This window comes from Chelonia mydas, chromosome 18, assembly GCF_015237465.2.
Source record: "Chelonia mydas isolate rCheMyd1 chromosome 18, rCheMyd1.pri.v2, whole genome shotgun sequence".
Classification (NCBI taxonomy): domain Eukaryota; kingdom Metazoa; phylum Chordata; order Testudines; family Cheloniidae; genus Chelonia; species Chelonia mydas.
Genome location: NC_051258.2, coordinates 21,083,216 through 21,106,798, shown reverse-complemented (window position 1 = coordinate 21,106,798; position 23,583 = coordinate 21,083,216). Strand labels below are relative to the sequence as shown.

Here is a 23,583-nt window from a genome sequence, read left to right as displayed (position 1 = left end):
CAGTGGCCAGCTTTCTGCTCCGTGCCCCTTTTCCAGCAATACGATTGCTCAGCATGGTTCCAGACATCCAGCACCTTGTTAGTTAAAGGTCTACTGAAAGGTGATCTCAATGCTAGTCACCATGAGAAGTGTTACCCTACTGGCCTTCAGTGCTGAAGCTAAGCTCTTGAGCTTGTATGAAGCCGGCAAAGCTTAGGAGCCTCACATGATCAAATAAATTGGTTAGTCTCTAAGGTGCCACAAGTCCTCCTTTTCTTTTTGCGGATACAGACTAACACGGCTGCTACTCTGAAACCTGTGACACGCAAGGGAGGATCCTGACATTGCAACCCGAGGGACAGATTGGGTGTCTAGCTAACCCAGAGTTTCCATTAGCCGACTATCAGCATTTCTGAGTTGCGTTGTGTTTGTTCACCAGCCATGAAATGGGAGCTGGGGATAATTTGATGGTGGTGCTAGAAGTCTGTCTAATTTCAATGCTTCTGTGAGTGCCTTTTATAACGCCCTCAATCAGCCATCCCTCTGCACCTGTTTCTGTCCCCGAGGGCAGACTGCTCTCTCCTTTCTTTGGAAGCCTGTGAGAGTCACAGCAAGGCTACGCTGCATCAGAACTGCCTCTGCCCACTGCCACCAGTGGGTTCTGCACTAAAGATGGCTGTAACTCTTCACAATATTCCCAAAATTGTTTCATGCTGGCAAAATGAAAAGCACCCCCATGACGCCATTGGAGCGATGGATCTGGACCTACAGGTTCCTGTGCATCTGAGGGAAGAAAATGCTTTTTTGAGACCCAGCAGAGCTCTGGGCTTGGGCTGTTCAGAGATTTTTCAGTTGCTTGAGAAAAATCAACAGGTTCTAAATGACCGTCTCCGATTATCCTGTACCCACCCTCCGCCTACAATAAGTAATAACACCAGGCTACAGAAAGAGGAGGAAATGCACAGCTCATTAGTTCTGTTTTGAGTTTTCTGCCTGCTTGTTTACAAATGTACAAGCTAAGGCAGCTTTGAAACAGACAATATGGAAACAGCGACACTCAATTAGGTGCTAGCAAAATAACTCGGAAACATGGGAGAAACAGACAAGATGCACAAAGCTGTACCTATAAGAAAACCAAACTTGTAAGAACACTGTTTCCTAGAATTTATTAGGTACTTTTTATATATATTTAATTCACCATCTTATAAATGTGCAGTGACTCCAGGTTTTAAAATCTTATCTTCAGAAGAAAGATTAGCTCCATTATATGATATCTTAAATTGTCATTTTCATACTTTGCCTGCAAGAGCGTGATAAGCTCTGAGGAAGGAGAGTCTGAGATTCCTAACCCAGAGCACAGTTCAGTGCAAACCCAGCAAAGGAAACTGATTAGCAAAGGACAAATACTAGCAAAACACCCACCGTACTCTATCAATACAGCTGCCACTCTGATTTCTCTGGAAAATTTTGTTTGATTTCAAAATAATATTAGTCTGGTTTTTAAAATCCCTCATAATACTGGGGCTTGAAGCGTTGAACAGCAGGCCCGTTCTGTAAACTGGATGGTGTTGAGAGAGAGAGAAATGGGGCTAAACATAGCCAAATAAGGGCATTTGTATTCCAGTCTTTGCCTGCTACACCCATTTCTGCTCCGTACTACATCATCCCTTGAAATCTAATCCGTTTCAGAAAGTGAGTTCAAAGCAATTTCAGATACTGCCCCTACCCCTGGCTCCCATTGCCAATTTGCTCATTTTCCTGTTTTTTTTAAAATGCTCTTCCCCCTGGTTGCTGTGTGAAAGACCCACACAAACAATATGGGGAAACTGACCATCCAGGAGCCGCAGCAATACTGACCGAGCAGGAAGTGCTGTCATGTGCACAGTAAACACACTGGAAAAGAGGGCTTAAATCTCCTTCAGTTTCAGTAATCTTGGCTGTTACTCCTAACGTTTTCCATCAAAGTGATTTTTTTTTAAAAGTGACCGTAACCCTTTAAGCTGCAGGAAAAGAAGCTTCTGGCTAATCCTCCCCTTGCCATTCACACTGAAGTGCTAGGAGGGATTAGCTGTGAATGGAGTTAAATGGCATCTTTATAGCATGATATTTTTCTGATTTTTGGTGCGGTAGAAATGATCAGCAAGGTAATTTTAAATACCTCTCAGAGACGAGCTCCGTAGGGTTGCAGGTTTCCACTGGGAGAACGTGTGAACTCCTGTAAGCCCAGGGGCAGCGTTCTCAGCAGAGCTGGCTGAGGCAGAGTTGCACTGACACTATCCGTAACTTTGTGAGAGCTTCGGGGCACATGCCCTGGTGGATAATGTTAATGTTCTCACTGTCCGTGTTAATATTCTCAGCTGCCTAAACAGCTTGAGCTACTTCTGCTAACGGCGCATTTGCACGAGTTGTACACATGAAAAAAGGGTACACATATAACTGCTAGAATGTCCTTCCATTCCAAAGCTGTATCTAGCTGTTGCATTTTGCAGCGTGCCAGTCACCTTAATACCTATATTTTGTAGGTCCTAAGACATCAAAACGGCCAGACTGGGTCAGACCAATGGTCCATTTAGCTGGTATCCTGTCTTCTGACAGTTCATCACACACTGCAACAATACGTCGCCCCCTGTGTTTACAGAAGACCCTCCTACAAACTCTAAGGTGGATGGTCTCATCGCAGATGACATCACAGCTCAAATGTTAAGGGTTGTGCAGTTTTAACACTTGGCTCTTTGTTGTGCCAGAATTCTTCCCAGCTTGCTGTGGGGAGGCATGCCTTAAATCAGCAGCTCTGCCATCTCTTGCAAGCATGCAGGGTGCACTTTTCTCTGCATGTTGGGGGCTCTGGCATGGTCCGGTCTTCACCCCATCGCTTTGGAGCTGCCTCAGCTGGGTGCAGTTCCTCTGCTTCCCAGAGAGGGTGTGCCCAGGCTCAGGGGCGTGGGGAGGAGAATGCACTTCGGGCCCACCCCTAGACACTTGTACAGGGCCCGCTGGAATCCAGCCCTAAATATTGAAAAACAATGTCAGGTGCTGCAGCCAAATGTCTCCCAAATTCTCCACAGTTATGGAGCTTTTATCTGAAGGACAGAGTGCATTTGTCGGTTAGGTGAATCCACAGACAACTTTACAGCTTCATCCTGTACAGTCTGGGATAGCCTATATATGGATGTAATTACAAGAGCATAGAGAGGTGACAAGACAGTAAACAGATCAGTGTTAGGGCTAGTCTTTCTTCACTTGATATAATAGCTAGTATGTGGAAGGAAGAGACATTGGAATAACAAACTTTGCCAGTGATACAAGCAAATGCCAGGGAGTATTTGGGCCTCTTGTGGGTAATGAAAGCCCCTCATCCTAGCTCCAGGACTCTGGACAGCTATTGTCTCTGTTAAGATACGTATTTTCAGTGGTAGCAATAAAGAAAATATGTCACTTACATACTGCAAAGACCCATAGTAAAAATCCAACACAGTGTCTAAACGATTAGTTAATGGGAACAGTTATCCTGTCCCTAATGGGAAGGGTCCTAAAAAATGTAATCGTGATGAAACTAGCAGGGTCCTACAGCAGTCATCCTAAAATCTATAAAATGTAACAGGGACGTGAATCTATTTGTTACTGCTGACTTCTTTTTAAACCATCCTGCAGAATTCTATAGCAGGGATCTAATTTTCTATTAAATGCATAGCCAGGTCCAAAAGACCCAGAGAAAAGTTATCATTTGCTATTAAAATCTACAGAACTTTTCTCTAACAGGCACATTTTCTTGTGGCCATGTTGGCATGGCCACAGTATGTATTTTCTACAGTGGCAACCACTGGGGAGTGCAAATTTCACTCAGAAAGCAAGACCATGTTTTAAGTCTCCCAGACTTGACCTTGTCTTACCAAAATGTTTAGTGTTGTTTTTGGCCTATCCAGTGCAAGTCTTGTCAGCCAATCAGTTCATTTGGTAATTTCCATTCCTCATAACAACATTCACAAATTCCAGATTGCCTTTACTTCATCTGAGAAGCAAGCTGGAGTGATAAAAGGTTTAGCAGGCGGAAACGTTCGTTTTTCAGTGGTGCTTTTGAAACCTGAAAAACTTTGGCAAAGTTCATGAGAGTCTTTAAACCACGATTTGAGAACTTCAGTAGCTCAGACATAAGTTAGGGGTTTGTTACAGGAGTGGGTGGGTGAGATTCCATGGCCTGCGTCGTGCAGGAGGTCAGACTAGACGATCATAATGGTCCTTTCTGATCTTAAAGTCTATGATTCTATGAGAGGCTGTTACAAAATCAGAAGAAATATGTCTGTCTACTTCAGTCATGGGCAAATTGACTTTAAAATGCAGCAGAGTGTGTGTTTGGGGAAGCAAATCTCTTTCTGTAGATACATGATGCCTCAACTCCTTAAATCTGAACTTCATTACACCAGTAGAGAGTGCAGGTTTCGCAGTGGCTGTAGTAAGGTTCTGTGATGACTCCTGTAGACTAAGAATCAAAGATATACATCTGTAAAGCGCCTAACAGTACCTCCTTGGATACCCTTCCCTAGGTTAGAAGGAAGATGTTTTGGATAGTCCGTGACGCTGTCCCAGTTTGCAGCCTGATGTGTAAGGAAGTACCCAAGGTGCAGAGAGAGGCCCCAGTTGGTCAGAGCAGCTGCAGAAGCAGCCGGAGCCATTCAGGGGACTTCCTACAGCTCTGTCGGACCTACTGTGCCCTGTGTTGATTGTCTGTTTGCTCCAACCTTCCCCATTTCCCTTCCCCAGTGTTGCTTCCACTCCACACCTGCCTATCCCTCTCTCTTCTCCCCAAGCCTGCCCCACTCACCCCTCTTAAAGTCCCAGCTCCCTTCCCTTTCCTTACCATTCAGCTGATCATCTCCTAACTACCTAACTCATCTGGGGCACCTCCAGGCTGTCTGCAGCCATCCCATAGTTCACTCTGCTGTTCTGTTCTCCGCCTCCCCCACCCTGCATCCGTCTGCTTTATTTCGATTGTCAGCGGTTCGAGGCAGGACTGTTGGCTACTCTGTTTTTGTACAGCACCTAACACAGTCGGCCCTACTCTTCGTTGGTCATTAGGCACTACTGTAATCAACATGATTAATAGTAATAAATGAACCAGAGTCCTCTTAAGTGACTGCAGAAATCCACTATTATGTTTCAGGGTCATAAAGCACATGCTGTGTTCTGCTCAGATACCACAGGAAAATGAGTACAAATTCGTTTTGACAAGGGGAAGCCCTGATGTCTGCATTTAAATTATATGGGCTACCTGCTCGGGTCGGGGTGCTAGATCAATATGTGTAATATCCTGTCCCATAACTGCCAGGCGCCGGGCTGTAAACACAGCTCTCTCTGGGCTCAGTCACGCGTCTTGGTGCAGATGGAGATTTTATTAACATTGCTCTGGGAGACTGGGGTTCTATTCCCAACTCTACCACTGGCATACTGGGTTACCATCAGCAAGTCACTTTAACCTTTCTGTGCCTCAGTTTCCCCATCTGTAGAATGGGGAGAATGATCCTGCCCTCCTTTGTAAAGTGCTTTCAGATCTACTGCTGTCGAGTTCTAGATAAGTGCTAGGTACTGTTGTGAATACTGCAGCCATGATGAACACTCCCATTGGCTTTAATGGAAGCAAAGTTAGGCCAACGGAGCATTTCAGAAAATGCTACCTTTAGGGTCCAACTTAAGAAGCGCCTCTCTCCTGTCGCGGACGGGGATCATTGTTGGGCCGGGGTCATTCCAACTCCATGCTAGTGAGGCAGATCCCCATAGCAAAGGGCTTTTTTTCTGGGCGTGGCTGGGGCCCACCTACCCCACCTTCACCAGCTCTGTGTTTCTGTTGCAGGTCACCTGTGTGAGCAAAGGCTGAAGAAATCAAACTCCTTGCCACCCCCGCGCTCTCGCATTGTCTCCTCGCATGATGGGACCAGCAGCTTCCACGGAGGCAGCCTGTTCTCTCTCAATACTCCTGGGGGTAGGTCCCGCCGGCTCCTAGCTATTGTCTGGCAATAGTTTTTCTCCTGTGCGCTATTAAAAGTACCAAAGGCGACAATTGCTCAAAGACACAAGTACCGGGTGCACTGGGTCCCTGGACTTGGTGTTTCCCCTTTCTCCCACAATAGCATGTTACAAGCATATGTTCTGTCAGCATGAAGTGGTCCATCTGCTGGTGGGTTATTGGGGATTTTGTTCCCCAAATTATCTACTCCCAAGGCTGCTGCCTAAATAGTTCCCCTGGGCTGTGAATGTTCAGAACCTGATGTTTGCTCAGCCGGTGCCGACAAACATCCACTGAGAGGCTGAGCTACAATCGGATTTTGCTGAACTCTCTCATCAGCCAATATTAGGGGATGCTTTTCACGCGACTCGTTCCAGTTCCCAGATACGGTTGGGTCCAGGAGGTAAATCCTTAGCTGCTCAGGCACTGCGGCATCACGAGTCCATTCTTTAGCAAAGGGAGAAGCCTCTCCCCTTGCTTGTCTGCTCGAAATGAAGCTGTTGTCAGAAAAACACTTGTATGGGTCTCAGCTGGCTGTCTGAAGAGGTGAGAAACTGGGGCCTGTGAATCATTGACTCGAAGTGTTTGCTGAGGTTGGCTCTGTGAAAATCCGGCTCTACTCTGCAGCTCTGAGCCTGCGAAGCTGGGTCCTGTGAGTAGAATTTACGGTCTGGTTAGTCTGCAGCTGCTGAGGGTGAGGAATGGCTGCTGATTTTCAGCCTCATGGTGATTTAAACTCCCCTACATCAGAGAGCAGCAATAGCCCATGTAGTTAGAGATGGGAGGGCTCAAGTCGAAAATTATATTCCTTTAAGTAATTATTGAAGTTTTGAGGCCTGCTTGCCTTTACATAGGCCTGGACAAAGAGTCTTGGGCCCAAATTTAACTCCTTCCCATGAAGGGGTGTATGTTGCATTCAGCAAATGGGGAACCCCTTATTATGTCCAGGTTCAGATGAGCTTAACATGCAGGTCGCTCAGCCCTCCCTTTGTGCCTGGCATGTAACGTCTTTCAAACACGTCTGGCCCGCTTGTCATTTACATTTAGGCCCCTTGACACTGCTCTCGCAGCATCAGTGAGTCTGCGCCATCGTGTAAATGAGAATCAGGCTCTTAGAGAGAGACATTAATCTTCCACATTCTCCTCCTCAGCTCACTAAACACACATCTGTGTTGAGATGCGAGTGCACAAGAGCACAGACACACACAGATACATTCGCTACCCTGTGCTATCCGTGATGCGTTTGTGCAGCTGGAATTGGGTATATTTCTTGAGTAAGAGTCGTTGAAATATTTTATCAAATTAAGCACCTGTTCCCAAAGGAGCTCCAGATGGTGTGTGAAATGAAAGAGAGCTGCCCATATGCAGAATTCCCAGGGGAAATAGGGGGTACAGAAATACTATTATGCATCTATGTATGCTTTTAATGGACTTTCTGATGAGTGTCAACAGGACAGGTTGTCCCGATGTGCCCTATGTCTAAGCTAATGTGTGAACTATTTATACAACTGTTGTATTCCCAGCCTGGGCAGTTTTCACTGCAGGAAAGATGTGGACAAATTGGATAAAGTCTAGAGGAGAGCAACAAAACTGACTAAAGGTCTAGAGAGCCTGACCAATGAGCAAAGACTGAAAAAATTGGCTTTATTTAGTTGGGAGAAGGGAAGACAAAGAGGGGACATGATACCAGTATTCAAGTACATGAAATGTTGTTATAAAGTGTGAATAATAAATTGTTCTCCTTAACCACCGAGGACAGGACAAGAAGTAATGGGCTTAAATTGCAGCAACAGAGATGTAGGGAAAAATCTTTTCAACTGTCATGGTAGTTAAGCACCGGAACAAATTGCCTAGGGAGGTTATGGCATCTCTGTCATTGGAGGTTTTTCAGGACAGGTGAGACAAACACCTACCAGGGATGGTCTAGATGATACTCAGTCCAGCCTCAGTGCAGGGGACTAGACTAGATGACTTATCCAAGTCCTACATTTCTATGATTCTATGACGAGGTATGAGAAGTACTGAATTAGACATTTTGCACAAAGTGTCAAAAAAGGTAATGCAGGAAGAAGAAGAATCTGAGATTTTAAAGCCAGAAGGGACCATTATGATCTCCTAGTCTGATCTCCTGCAAAGCACAGAAATTCTTGCATCAAGCCCGCATCTTGTGGGTGAGCTAGCGCACATTTTGATGGTATGAATCAGAGGCAGTTGACTGTCTCAGAGAGCGCGTGTGTGTGTACGTACCAGAGAACCTCATAAGGTTCAGTTCAGAGAAAAGTCAAAGGTTTAGATTTTGATCCAAATTCGCTGACCTGGAAATCCCTCAAAAACGTGCTCCCGCACAAGATTTCCACTCCTCCCCAGTGGGTCAGAAATCCGGTCTGAATCCTCTCTCCCACAGCACACCTGCTTCTAATTCAGCAGGAGTGAGGAAGCACAGAGAGATGGGAAATGTAAATGCCTGGCTGGGTGTCACAGTCCCAGGTGGAGTGCCCTGTGTGCTGAGCTGTGTGCGCTGGCCTCATGTGGCAGAGTGAATTGGATGAATGCACCCTCCGTGGAATGGTTTTGATATCAGAACATTCAGCTTTTAAATTGCAGAAGTTCCCCTACTGAGACAGGCTTTTCCAGCCAGGCATCCTCCTTTCTCGTTAATTTTTTAACATGGCCCGTAAGGTTAAACATTGTGGACACTTGCTGAAATATGACTATTGCTAAAAGACGAGCATTTTGGCTCAAGATGTCTAACCCAATTTGCCGTGTCTGGGAAACAGTTAAATGGATTTAAAATTAAATTCAGGTGGGTAATTTGCAAATAACCCTTGTTTACCAATTTTTTAAGAAAATGTAATGCAGCAAGACTCAAACAGCCTCTGTGTGGAGTTACACGTCATGTAGAGAGTTTAATCCCATGCATCAAGTGCTTGGTAGTGGATTGTATTTCACATATTAAATATTTGGCTGGCACTTCAATTGGGAGCTGCTCCAGCGGCAATTTTGTGGAGAAATGAGAGAGAGAGAGAGGAGTGAAAGAACATTTTAATAAAAATGTAGATGTGTGCATAGTGTACAGCAGGAAACAGGCCGGTTTTGAACTCAAGGAGAGGAACAGAATTCCCTTCTGGAACGTTTGGTGGCTTGAGATTGTTTGGGTTCATCTGGATATTCTGGCGATTGTCAGAGTCCCGTAAATCCCAGATGCTTGTTGTTTATTCTGCATTTAATCCAGGCCTCGTAGTTACGTTGACACTACTGAGAGGAACTTTTGTTGGGATCCCCAGGCCAGGGAGAATTAATATAGCACAATGTGTCACTCAGACCTGGCACGATGGCCACACATATAGGAGAGATGTGATTTGTCGGCTGTCTGTGGAAAGCTTCAGAAACTGTGTAATGTAAAAAACTGCCTGACAGCCCTGGGTGTTTTGCTTTCATGGCCGATTTCGGTGCCAAACCCTGGGAGAGGGACCTTGGTATCAATTCCACCTACTACCCAGGCTTCTACTGGGACTACTCAGCTTTTACTGGCCCCTTAGGCCAGACTGAGGCCTGGTCAAGGAAAGAGCAGTCTGGACCGCAAAGCGGCTGTTCCTCAGCTCCCCTTCCTGGTGGTTGCCGCTTCATTTGCTTTCCGATCTAGGCGGCTTCAAACACCTGCATGCTTGAGGCAACTCAAGTCAGCATATCCCTCTGTTTGCCCAGGTCATCCATCCATCTCCCTGTCTCAGCGGTCTACTGCACTGCTCCCCATGGGGTCCACCCCCGACTCGCTCAGCCCCAGACTCTGACCCTTGTTTCCTTTGCACCCAGCTAAGAACGTGTCCCAAGCCCAGAAGCTGGCGGACGTGGACAGCGAGCTGGCTGCCATGCTGTTCAGCCGCCTGCAGGAAGTGAGCACGGCCTTCCAGCATGCCAGCCGCGAGGCCAACGCCAGCCGCAGGCGGAAGCTGGAGAGGATGATGATGGTGCGACAGCTCGAAGCCCAGGAGGATGTCAGCGGGAGGAGAGCAAGCCTCATGGTGAGGAGCACAGAGCGCTGTCGAAACGATCTTGGGACCAGAGAGCAATCGGGAGCCAGGCCTGACAAAACACCTTGTAGCATCTCTCATGTCAGCGTTTGGGGGCGGGTTCCTTCGGATGAATCCTCAGACACACAGGGGAAGGGCCCACATCAGTGCGTTAGTCATAGTGCGTCTCTTCTTCGATAGGGCCGGCGTGAGGAGCGCATCCAGCACTCCAGGGACCTGCAGATCATTGATGCCTACCGGGAGCGCATCAAGGCCGAGAGCATCTCCAGCATGCTGAGTCAGGCCATCACCACCAACTACACGCTCTATGCCACGCTGGGCACCGCAGAGTTCTTTGAGTTTGCACTGAGAAACCCATACAACGTCCGGCACACAGTGACGATTGAGATCGACCACCCTGAGCTGAGGTAGGAGCCAAAGGCCTTCTCCCCTCCAAAATTCTGCATGTTACACTTGGAAAGCCAGCCCAGAGCAAAGAGGCACTTATGGAAACGTGAGACAAGAGGTGTCTTTGGGATCGAGCTTGTTGCTTTCCAGGCTTTATTGGGAAAGGCGGGGGGGTTAGTCTATAATGAGGACTCCATCCTATACCAATGATCTGCTCCCCCCGTTCAGAGATTTCACTTTTCTTTTGTTTTCTTCCCACGTCCTGTATCGCTATCCAAAGGGATGGGAGAACGCAAGCTACCGAGAAGCTAAGCACAGAGGAATTGCCACACTAGGTCAAATCTACCCTAGTTATCCTGCCGCTAGCTGTAATTCACGTGCCTCACTGTGCAGTGTTCGGGGAGGGGCGGGTGTACTGGGGGCGAGGAGAGGAGAGGTCTTTGTTTCCCAAACCAAAGGTGTGGTTGATTTTGGAGTTTTCTTTCCATTTAATATGTGCCTGCACATTCCAGCAACTGTCTTTTTTCCAACCCCGCACCCCGCACACTGAGGTCTAGGTATAACTCACAGCCTCGTTTTGCGATCGGGGGAACCCCAGCTCCTGGGATGTTCTGTCCCCAAAGTAACTCTGCCTTTGATTTTTTTCCACAGTGTTATTGTGGACAGTAGGGAGTGGAGACACTTCAAAGAGCTGACCCAAACAATGACTACTCCAGTAGAAGAGGACATGTTCCATCTTCAGGACAACCTCATGCCTCAGGTCTACCTGCGCCCCAAAGAGACCATTCACATTCCATTTAAATACCAGACCTTCTCTATAGACCACACTATCATGATGCAGGTACACACATCACCCTATCACTTCTGCTATATTATAACATAGGACAAATGAAACAATGAGGAAAGGGTCCATTTGCCTACCATCATTATCTAGAATTAAACATGATGCTAACTGTATAAACTTCTATGCCCATTTTATAACCAATGCTATTTCTAGCAGGTGATGGGTAGTATGCCACATCACTTAACATCAGCTGTTCTTTATATTGCTTTCTATAGCATTTCTTTTCTTCTGTTCCTGCTGTCTGGTATCACACCAATAAATTTACAGAAATATGACTTAGCTCATAAGGGAGGGCCTAAAAATATCAGGTCTTTGTTGCCGAGGAGCAATGGCTGAATGTCTTTGGGAGACTTCAGAAATATCTGGAAGAGGCTCTTCTGTAATCTTCTCTCTTCTGGCCCCAGCAGAACCAGGAAACAAAAAGCACACAAAACTGGAAAAAATAAGAAGGGACTCAGCCTTTGAGGCCAAAGTGGCTTGTCCATCTGTTGTGGTTGAATAATAGCAAACAAACTCACAGTGTTTGTGAGGCTCACATGAGGATTAAAACAGAGAGGCCTTACATTTTAAAGACAGGGGTCTAGCTTCAGGGGGAACAATGCCCTCTACCTTTGCAACTGGCTCACGTCCGCCTGTGCTTCTCAGTTCTTGATGTGTTAAGATTTAGGGCCAAATTCATGGGTGTAACTCCATCAGTGGGATGAATGCAACCCTTAGTCTGCTCCTTAGAAGCATAAAACTGGCTTTTAAAATGAGATTGTATCCAAATTGTTCCCTTTTATTCCCTTTTTAGCTCTATTTCACGGAATAAATGAATAGGGGAGGCAAAGCTGCTGGATGCTTGTAGAATTCAGAGTGGTTAGGCCGAGGTACAAGCCAGCTATGTAACCCTAGAGTGCTCCTCTAACTCTCAGCAGTGGGACAGAAGAGAGGGTTCAGAGGACAACAGGCTCTTGATGCTGTCTGCAATGCATTGCACTATTTTACTGATCTTCACAGATTTTAGCAAAGCCACCAATGACAAGAACATGCAGAAATATAGAAAAGCAACTCTCACTTCCGCAGCAACACTGCGAAGAGGCCAATAGCAACAAGAAATTTGCAATTCACGGTGTTTTAAAGTTAGTGCCTGAATTCCCAGGTGCAAGGGAGAGCTCTTCTAGAGCAGAGCACTTTGTGTTTTACAGGACAACGTTATCTGCGTAGGAATCTCTGCTCTGAAACCCTGTTCTCCCAACATGCAGGGAGCTGTCATTGATTGGTGTATGCAAAGAGCAGCTGGTCACAAGCAGAGGGACAGCTGGAGGCTCTGGGAGGAGAATTTTACCCTTACTAGTTTTCACTGTGATACGGTTTCTTAAACATTATAGATTTAGATCAAAACAGTGGTGAAAATTCCAAAGAATGCATTCGTGACGTGACGTGCACTGCTGCTTTGCATGATTACTACTACTTAATTTTTAGCAGGGCCCTGCTGAGCTGAGGTTCAATAAAGGCACAGAAGCTGCACCACCCTGGAAGTCCAGTGCCATGCTGACAAAACGCATCAAGGTAACAGACGCAAAAAGAAGTGCTGTCATTTAGGTGAATTGCAAATGATCAAAACCCTATGACAAAGATTAAGCCTACACATATATAATTCCTTTTAACTGCCCATTTATGGCAGGCCATAAGGTTTTTAATGATCAGGAAATAAAATTTTCTGAATTTCATTGGATGTCTATTGTAGTGTATAGAAATAGGGTAGTATCCCTTTAAATGCGTTGTGAGCTCTCTGCTGATGTTCACCGTGTTCTCTGTTGTAAATGCCACCACAAACCAGTATGGCAGGGTATAGATAACTAGGCTTTATGTGTTTGTATGTATTTAGTGAGCATGGCTATTTAGAACCCAGTCATGTCTGTGTGGCTTCTCATGCAGGTTTTGTTATGAAAAGAGAAGAATACAATGACTTTACAGCCATGGTCAGCATTGTTTTTGAAAGGATTTTGTTTGCAAACATATCTATTGCCCTCTCTGTCACCATCCTAGGCTTGGTTTTTAATTCCTCTATCAAGTATTGCTTTAAAGCTACTCCCCTGAAAATGCATGGTTTCAATGCCCTGGAGATTCCATTCACAGTTCTAGATTTTACCATCACATATTTATTTAAATTGAGTTCTCTTTATAGCGTCCTAGGTCCCTTGCTGTTCGGTGGTAACTACTTCAGAGCTGTAAACAGATTGAGAATTGATTTTGTTCCCACTATCAGTTGGAATGAAAGCCAGAGGTGCTATTTTCTCTTGCTGTAGCACAGGGATCGGCAACCGCTGGCATGCGGCCCGTCAAGGTAATCTGCTGGCGGGCCGCGAAAGATTTTGTTTACATTGACTGTCGGCAGGCACGGCCTCCCACAGCTCCCAGTGGCCGCGGTTCGCCCTTCCCAGCCAATGGAAGCTGCGGGAAGTCATGTCGGCCGCAGGGACATGCTGGCCACAGCTTCCCGCAGCTCCCATTGGCTGGGAACGGGGAACCGTGGCCACTGGGAGCTGCGGGGGGCTGTGCCTGCGGATGGTCAACGTACACAAAATGTCTTGCCGCCCGCCAGCAGATTACCCTGATGGGCTGCGTGCGGAAGGTTGCCGACCCCTGCTGTAGCATTTGTTGACGGTCTCTTTTCTTTCTCTCTCAACGAATTCATTATTATTTTTTGTTTTGCACAGATCTCCTTTAAGGCAAATGGTGACAAGCCCATTGCAATTCTCAGTGTTAATGTGGAGCCTCAGCCCCACGTGGTGGATCAGACATTCCGATTCTATCATCCGGAGCTCACCTTCCTGAAGAAGTCCATACGGTTACCTCCATGGTACACCTTGCCAGGTAGCTGTCTGCATCCAGCTGAAAACTGGCATGCAAATATTGTGTCTGCTTGTGTTTCCATGTTTTGTTTTGCAGGGTTGTAGGTTTTAAAGAGATACATACTTAGAGATTTGCCAGCTTTCAGGCCTTCCTGATAACGAGGGCAGGAGATGGGCCTATGCCTAACAGCAGGGAGAGTGGTCATCTTATGCTTTTTTCCCCAGGTGCCCCAGCAGGAATGCCAGGTGGGGAACCGGAGATGTACGTCCGCTGCAGTGACCCCAACATCATTTGCGAAACAAAAAAAATGGTACTACTTACACAAATCAAGCGGCAATCCAATGGAGTCTATCCTTTATGTTCACCATCTCTTTTCTATCGATCGCTTTATCTAAAGCAATGCAATGCACCAATGGTTCATTGATCTGTAATGATAGAATATTGGGTGTTACTAGGTTGTGACTGCCTCACTCCCCTGTTAAAAAGGAACAGAACTTCTCTAGCCTGCTTCCATCATATTTGTGGGTTTAATACCACAATATAAACCATAATTTGTTAGGCTGCATTGCATTGTTCATGTGAAGAAAGGCCAGATTTGAAATGCTGGTGGAAACTGCCACTTATGGAAACACCAGCTCTCCAGCTAGGTGCCACAGATAAATTCTTCAGAAATCAGAGGTTCCAATAAGGAAAGAATGTGTCCTTATTGAATAGACCGCAAAACCTCAACTGGATTGCTGTGCTGCTCTTTGTGTCATATTCCAAGACAGCATCCAAGTACTCAAGACTCAGTTACTACAGGGAGGAGGGCCACTCGATCAATCGATAAATAAATAAATAGATCGATCTAACTTCTGATCCCTTTCCTTTCAGGCGATGATATTTCTCCATCATACAAGTGTTGCTTGATCTCCTGCATGTCCCTCTGATGGCCTGATCCAATAACTGAGACGCTTTCAGGGGCTGATCCAAAGCCCACGGAGGTTAATGACAGGCTCTCACTGACTGTCAATGGGCTTTTGATCAGGCCATCAGAGGGAGATGCATAGAAAAGCAGCTCATGATATGCTCTGTGTTGTAATTTTTAGCTCTGATTCCAAGTTTCCTGGATTTTATTTTCAGCCAGTTGGGATTTAAATGAAAAACAAACTCACACATAAATGCGGACGGTAATGAAGGTGCTTGTTAATTGCCATTGCAGAAATCTGCTAGCATGGTAATTGGATTATGGCTTGTTAGAAAACTTGAGGGAAATTCTGCAAAATCTAATTACTGAAACAGACCCGGAATGTGAGAGCCGTTTGTATCCTCTTTTGTAATTAAAAATGTTGGAAGAAGCCAAGCTGTATAATAATATAATAGGGTAGTTTAGCTGGGTTCTGGAGCCCTCTGCTTGTGGAAGTGGAGTGGTGGGGGGTTAAAATAAAGGGAAAAGGAACCCCTGGGGTCCTCATTAGCTGGTTTGATCTCTTTGTTAACTATTCTAACGATGCTTTCTGATTTCTGTACTCAGGGTCCTGGGGAGCCACAGGATGTGTTCTTAAAAGTAGCTGGAGGACCAAGCCCACAGATCAAAAAATTCTTTGTTGCTATTTATACGTAAGTAAGAAAATCCAAAAGTAGAAGAGAGAGAATTCTCCAGAAATCTTGTCAGAGCAGATAAGGAAACGCACATGGAACATTCCTAGTACACTGGTTCCAGCGCGTGACTTATTTTTCTGACAAGCAAAAATCTGGAAGAAGATCTGTATGATTCTCTTGAAATACACCTGTTTGCAAAACCTGGACTAGGGTGGAAGATGTTAAGAGGGTTCTGAAGATTCAGTGTCACCTTTTCCTTTAGTACAGTCATAACAGGCTCCTCTCTCTCTGCTCCAGGGATGCCTGGCTTGCTGCACCCATTCAGATCTGGCAATTTTACCTTCACTCGCTGCAACGTGTGGATGTTAGCTGCATAACTGGCCAGCTGACCCGCCTTTCCTTGGTTCTCAGGGGCACCCAAACGATCAGGAAAGTGAGAGCTTATACCTCCCACACACAGGAGCTGAAGGTAGGCTCTGCCATTGGACTCAGAAGTGTTTGCTGCCACTTCCTCTCTTCCTTCCCCACCACAAAGAGAAACTTTTCATTTGGAAGAGACTGGAGTTAGGAGTGAGTTGAAAATTAGTGAAATCCTTCACAATTATAATTATGAATGGACTTACGTTGACAGTCCCAGTGAAAATAACCCTCCAATATGAAACCAGTCCCATTAGGAATTATGAACAATTTACTGCCATAAAGTCTTCATTATAATTATCTTTTGATTAAAGTCGTCATGTGTAGGATCATTGGTACAAAACCCCAGAGGGCAAATTATCTGAATTAATGAGACTATCTGAAGACTAATAATTTCTTTAGAATTCATTTAGTCGTAATTATAAATGTGAATAATAAAAGACACACAAACCATTCCATGAATTAGGAAATAAAGAAATCAGTGTTTAAATGTTGTCCTCACTGAGGCAGAACATGGAGATGAATTCCCTTGACGGCGTCCAGAGCGAGCTCCGTCACCACAATGGGCTGCTTTCATTGCAGCGACCTGAATTATGGCTGGGAGCTGTACATCTTGAATTCTGTGTTAGCTTCCTGTGACGTAGGGGCTGGGCTCTAGTTGGCCGAAGTGGTAATTAGAACTGTAATACATTGCAGGGAAGCATGTGTGAGAAGGCAGCCCTTGCCTGACGCACCCTCCTGCGGCAGGCCATGGCCTGGTCTGCCTCGGTTTCCCCTTTCAGAGTCCTCCAAAACAATCCAAACAGTCTTTGTTACTGTAAATATAGGTCTTGTTTGGTTCATTTATTACAAAAGTCCCATGTACGTAAACCATTACCACAGTCATAGTCCAGATTTCCCCCAACAGATAAGGCTCTGGGGTCTCTCTCAGGAGAGTAACCTACCCCCCCCCCCCTTTGCTGTGTAATGTCACATGGGTCTTTTATCTGATTCATAAATCTGTTTGGCACCTAAAATGAAAGTGTCTGTTACTCTGACATTTCAAAGTATCTTTTCCACCTCAAGTAGGAGGTTCTAGCTATACATATAACCTGCCCTTTCCTTCTAGCTCATCGGACGGTATTCTGGTAGTTGATATATCGATAGGGCTGTCAGACAAGAATTTTTAGGTAAAACACAAAATGCCAGAACTGTCTTTGCCGAGTGTGTGTAAAAAGAAAAATGATAACTGTAACATTAACGTACATAACTCAACAAAACCAAATACATTCAGAGACCATCTGTTTTGCACATGGCATCTAATGCCTCCAGTATATCTTAAATGTATTGCACTCTGTTGGTAGCATTTTTTTGAGCCTGCATCAGGCATCCACAGGGCAGTAGCAGGGTTAACATTTCTAGCTGAGATGAGCTCTCTAGATGTTGCTAACTCCATTTTGTTATTGAAATTCAATCTGCTAAGCAAAGTTCCTCTGCAGACAGGCTCTGAATGTGCAACTCAGACAGATTTTACAATGAAGTTAGAGCCTAGTTTATTAACGCAGCCAGCTTTAATTTCCTTCTCAGAAACACACATTTCTTGACATTTGATCAGTGTCTAATTTATATTCCAGACTGGAGTCTAGAAGGTACAGTAGATTAGCTTCCCTTCTGACTTCATCAAAGGACACCATGTTGGTGCCTCTAAAAAGATTTTTCATGGCACATGTAAAAGTTTGGGTTAATTTCTCCTCCACTGTCTCTCATGCTGAGACTATCCCAATAACTTGTTATATTAACAGTGCCAATAACTTTGACCATCACTGATACCATCTTTCATTTTCATCTAGACAATTCTGATTTTCTTGCATTTTTAATATAAAACATTTTTCGAGCTGGAATGTACCAGATTGAGACCTCATTTCCAGGACCGGAGAGATACATCATTTGGGGATTCTAATTAAACCTTTTCATTGTCTTTCCTGAGAGGCAGAGAGGCCTCATCTGCACGTGTAGAGTTAGTGTTCCTACGGCTTGGTTGCTGCCCTAAATTGTGAGCATTTCTGCTGGTTTCCATTTTGCTCATTTCCTACAGGTGGATCCCAAAGGTGTGTTTATTCTCCCTCCGAACGGGGTCCAGGACCTGCATATTGGTGTGAGGCCTCAGAAAGCTGGCAGCAGATTTGTTTACCTCAATCTGGTGGATGTGGAGTACCACCAGCTTGTTTCGTCCTGGCTGGTGTGTGTCTCCTGCCGACAGCCTGTCATTTCTAAGGTACCTGGGTGCACTCTTATAACAACTTTCCAGGCAGGTCACTCTGTCTGTGTGTCACTCGAAAGCCTAGAATGTCTCCTGAGTCAGTGTGAAGTGATGGAAACAGCTACAAGCATGGCCGAGAGCTCTTTGTGTTTAGAATGTCACCAGGTTCAGTCATCACTGGGATTCGTGGTCTGTTACCATCAAATTTTTAAGTTCTCAGCCACGTTGACTCTACAAATTACACTTGTGCGACCGCATGGGCTGTTATCTGCTAGTTAAATCTTATTTGCCAAAGATGGAACTACCCTGAGTGCAAAGTGAGCTGACTAGTTTTACTGGAAGGGTCACTACCGTCTGTAGCTATCTCTATGTCACCCATTACCATAGCCTTTAGCCACCACTTCTGGTCAGAAATCAGTCCCTCGCATTGAGTGTGAGAAACTTCCAAGTCATTCATCGTACAGGAAAGGGCAAGACTAGAGTCCTGTGTTGTTACAACTCCAGAATGTGTGTAGAACATTTTGATTTTTTTATTATTCTCTGGACAGTGTTTTGCTTTCTTTGCAGTCTCTTCAAACTTGAAAGACTCTTCCCTTCACCAGGAATATATTATAGGATCATGAAACTGATTTCTAAACATTTGGGACAGATAGTGACAAAACCACTTTGTTCTTTGAGTTAATCACCTTAAAGTAGTAATATTTTTAACAGCAACTAGCCCCAAAGTAATTGCCTTCACATGCTAAATGCAATCGAACTGCCATTGGAATTATAATAACTCAATATTACTATATCTGGACAGCTGCTTTAGATATGGCCCTGGGTATAACCAGAGGAAGCACTCGTGGTTTTTCCCTTTGTACATAAATACTGCTCCTTCTCCCGATTTTGTGTATATAGGCCCCAGGTCAGGAAAGCACCGAAGCACAAATCCATGCCCATTCAGGAAAGCACGTGCTGAACTGCCACTGAAGTCGGCGGGACTTTATGCACACGTTTAAGTGCTTTCCAGAATCAGGGCTATAGTGGCATGCATGTCTGTGGTAACACTTGTGGGTAGCTCTTGTATTCAGAATATATCGTAGAGGATTTTGAGGGAACCTGGTGTACGGTATAGGTTACATCGTGCTGAGCACTGTGACCTGGATCTAGGATGCACTTAAGCACATGCTTAACTTTCAGCCTGTGAACAATCCCACTGAAAACCATCAGAAAATCATGTTCGGCCCCTGTTTCGAAGGCAGCTCCACCCATAGAGCCCCCGTTCCCGAAGTCTGTCACAGCAGGGGTATTTCCTAGTAGCGCTGACTCCAGTCTGCTCTGGGATTTCAGGCCAAAGCAGGAAACTGGATTTCCCATTTAACCATTGTTCATTTTTAAACATTTCCCTGAAATACTCTACACTGGGGGAAGTTAAGCCCAACATTACAGCACTGCTACACTTTCCCTCGTAACGCCAGAACCACTCCTGTATGCCGTGTGATGGGAATTAGCACCATGGCTGTCCTGATGGAAATAAATTAGCTAGCTGGCGAAGGAGCCTGGCTATGATCCCAGCTGAGTCCCTTTGTCATTCAGGCGAATAACCCCATATATACAAAAGACTCACTGCAGAATTCAGGCCTGGGGAGAGCCCTGTCTCCTGCCCTGATGGTAGAAATTTAAGCATAATCCATGCTTCCTGGGAGCTGAGAGGAAAGCCAGGTGAGGTGAGGGAACTAATGTTTTCACAGTGAGTGAAAGTTTCCCCTGTGCAAGGCCTATGCAGCACTTTAGCCTTCAATAAAGGGTTTCAAGTGGGATTTAAGGGGGCCCTCTCTGGCACACCCATTGGGAATAGCCTAACAAAGGATCCACTGAGGAAGAAAAATTCCTCTAATGAATAGACATGAGACATTGCAACCAGCACTGACACCATCACCGTGGGATGTGTGGTAGGGAGAGAGGGGGCTGATTGTGGTAGCCTGGAGACACCCCTTAAAGTTTCTGGTCAAAACATTTTGAAAGGGATTTTCAAAAACACTGAGCCTTGTCCTAATGAGAGTTCAACCATTGGCTTCAGCGGGAGCAGATTCAGGCCAGCCTTGAGTACTTTGGACCCACCTGCCCCTTGTTCCTATGAAATGGTCCTAGGAGATTTGAATCCACAGTTAGTCTTAGAACGATAGATAATTGGGACTGGAATGATAGATAGAGACGTCTTCTGTTCTTGCTGCCAAGCATATGGACTAGAAGATCCAGAAGGAGCCATTCAGTCCCTGCTGTTATTCCTTCCATAAATGGCCTAAACAAAATCTGCGGTTGGGTCATAATCACTTCGCTTCCATGTTCTAATAACTCATTGCTGGCTTCTTATATAGTAGTTTTCACTCTCTGCAAATTTACTGAACATTTTGGAGTGACTCCAGAATAAAGAGAAATCAAAAACCAGTTGGAGAACACTTCAATCTCTTTGGTCACTCAATTACAGACCTAAAAGTGGCAATTCTTCAACAAAAAAACTTCAAAAACAGACTCCAGCGAGAGACTGCTGAACATGGAATTAATTTGCAAACTGGATACAATTAACTTAGGCTTGAATAAAGACTGGGAGTGGATGGGTCATTACACAAAGTAAAACTATTTCCCCATGTCTATTCCTCCCCCCCCCCGCTGTTTCTCAGACGTTCTTGTCAACTCCTGGAAATGGCCCACCTTGATTATCACTACAAAAGGTTTTTTTTCCCCCCGCTCTCCTGCTGGTAATAGCTCACCTTACCTGATCACTCTCGTTACAGTGTGTATGGTAACACCCATTGTTTCATGTTCTCTGTGTATATAAATCTCCCCACTGTATTTTCCATTGAATGCATCCGATGAAGTGAGCTGTAGCTCATGAAAGCTTATGCTCAAATAAATTTGTTAGTCTCTAAGGTGCCACAAGTCGTCCTGTTCTTTTTGTGAATACAGACTAACACGGTTGCTACTCTGCTTCCTGTGGGTGTTTACTGTACCATGTGGGAAACCATTGTGCTTTTACTCCAGACTTGGCCTGTGTCAGTACTGAAATGACAACACTGTGATTTCTTATATGTAACCACAGGCATTTGAAATAACGCTCCCTGCCGGCGGAGGGAAAGGCTCCAACAAGCGGATCACATACACGAACCCGTATCCCTCCAGGAGGATGTACTTCCTGCATACCAACCGAGCTGACCTGCTGCAGTTCAAGGAGGATTCCTTTGAGGTAGCAAACCAAACAGCGTGGCGGGAGAAGCTCAGATACCCTTGCAGTAGGCCTGCCTATCTTTCTGGTTTTCAATCCTCAAAGGTTTTCCAAAGCTAATGATTTTCTCCAATGCTCAATGGCTGACTTTCAGAGACGCTGTTCCTATTGACTCTCGCCGGAGTTCTGGGAGGTGAACACGTTTGAAAATCACTCCCAGAAGGCTTTTCTGCATGTCGTGGTCTCTTGTGGTCCATCATTTGCTTTTTACCCTGAATCTTAGAATGCATGTTCCACTCACAGCGAAACTGCACCGTTTGCTCAGGGAGACTGGAAATAGATTAGTAAGCTTCATGTGTTTTGAAAACTTTAGACTTCTTTTGTGCTCTGTAAGAATTTGCTAGGGAAGGGTGGTGCTGTGTGAACTCAGTGGATTGGGATGTCTGACACTGGGACCAGGTAGAAATCACGTTATGTGTTGCTGTCGGGCACATCTCCCATGCCTGTTTTGTCAGTTGACAGACCCCTCTTGCAGCTTGGTGTGCTAGTGCAAGGCATGCTGGTGTAAGGAGAATGGAGATGTTTAGTGGTGACATCTCACTCTTTCTGCAGATTGGAGGAGGGGAGACGTACACGATTGGCTTGCGGTTTGCACCAAGCCAGAGCACCGGGGAGGAGGAGATTCTGATTTATATCAATGACCATGAAGACAAGAATGAAGAAACTTTCTGTGTGAAGGTTGCCTATCAATAAAGAGGAGGCTTTGTCTGAGGGTCAGTAGAATGACGTGTTCCTGGAGCATCTGTCGAAGCTGTCATCTTACTCCACCTACCAAGCGACATAGTCCTGTTGTTATTATCAGCTTTAGAGACTTTTCCCTCCATAGATTTTTCTGGTTCTGAATTTCCTTGACCATGTTTGTTTGCAGACAGAAAACTGAGTGAGCTGCTCTGTGAACCTAGCCCACGTGCTGGCAGGATGTTTCTCCTTCCTGTTTGCAGTTTGCCTCTATCTAATCAAGCCATGGCCAAGTCACTATGATTTGTTGTCTGACTGAATTCTTGGCACATCAACATGACCGCCAATGATGTAACATAGCCATATTTGTTCTACTTAAAATGGTAAATGAATCCGTATGTATTTATACCATATGCCACAGTCCAGACAATTGTCACTATTTCTGTTATCCTTTGCTGAGCCGTGGGCTTGTTTGGATTTTTATTTTTTAAATTCTTTTTTAACAGATTTTAAAAAGCAGCATTTCCAGAATGTGTTTGTTTTAAGTATTTTGTTTTTTGAACTGTATTTTGTACACAAAGACGACAATTTTATGGTACTGTACTCATTCTAGTTCATCTAAATTGTTGCACAGAGCTCAAAGAGTGCAGCACAGAGTTTTCTGTTACAAGGCTTTTGTTTGCCAGTAGCTCCCCATTGCATGCTGGAGCAAGCAGCTGGGTTGTCTTTCCTCTCGCTAATCCCTTTAAGGGACAGATCAGAAGCTCTCCACAATCCAGCCCATCACCTGCATTTCTATGAACTGTCCCGGAGGCTAGAAGGGCTCAGCAGGTTCTGTGTGTGATTTCAAATCACTCCGTCAGCTCAGAATTCGTGCATTATTTGAATTGACAGAAGATAATCTCTTCTAAAGGTGAGTACTAGAGATGTCAAAATTGTCTGACGCTGGAATTTCATTTAATCTATGAGCACACAGCATCCAAATCTGGTATTGGTTTCAGGGTAGGGGACCCTTGCAGATCTCAGGCAAAGGTGGGAACTGGAAAGCATGAAATCAGGCGATACAGTACATGTAGGAATAAAGAGATGAATTATCGCCACAGGTCAAGGGGTAGAATTGGGCTAACTCTGCTTAGTATTAAAAATCAAGTCAAAGGGAGTTAACTGAGAGGGTTGAAAATGGACAAGATCACCCCTCGGACACTGTCTCAGCCACAGGCGAGGGAGTGGTAGACAAGTGGGTGATGAATTTGCAGTGGCCTGTGTGAAACAAGTGGGTAGTCTCAGTCCATTTCCCAGTGCACAGGTAACAGCCTCACAGGTAGA

At 45.2% G+C, this 23,583-nt stretch overlaps 1 protein-coding gene across 15 annotated transcripts in view; it reads left to right on the top strand.

The window, feature by feature from the left end:
* NPHP4 (nephrocystin 4) overlaps positions 1-22,890 on the top strand; it is a 100,411-nt gene extending 77,521 nt beyond the window's left edge. For 11 of the 15 annotated variants that reach the window (XM_037881238.2, XM_043531811.1, XM_043531809.1 and 8 more), the window contains 12 exons: positions 5,825-5,953; positions 9,791-9,999; positions 10,189-10,415; positions 11,047-11,236; positions 12,704-12,790; positions 13,942-14,098; positions 14,302-14,387; positions 15,591-15,676; positions 15,956-16,127; positions 18,150-18,329; positions 21,397-21,540; positions 22,132-22,890. In XM_037881238.2, coding sequence (XP_037737166.1) covers positions 5,825-5,953; positions 9,791-9,999; positions 10,189-10,415; positions 11,047-11,236; positions 12,704-12,790; positions 13,942-14,098; positions 14,302-14,387; positions 15,591-15,676; positions 15,956-16,127; positions 18,150-18,329; positions 21,397-21,540; positions 22,132-22,272 — 1,808 coding nt within the window. In that variant the 3' untranslated portion in view covers positions 22,273-22,890. Of the gene's footprint in view, positions 1-5,824; positions 5,954-9,790; positions 10,000-10,188; positions 10,416-11,046; positions 11,237-12,703; positions 12,791-13,941; positions 14,099-14,301; positions 14,388-15,590; positions 15,677-15,955; positions 18,330-21,396; positions 21,541-22,131 lie in introns of those variants that run through there. The other 4 variants (XM_043531803.1, XM_037881240.2, XM_043531804.1 and 1 more) reach the window with 2 other exon arrangements.
* Positions 22,891-23,583: the final 693 nt, after the last annotated feature.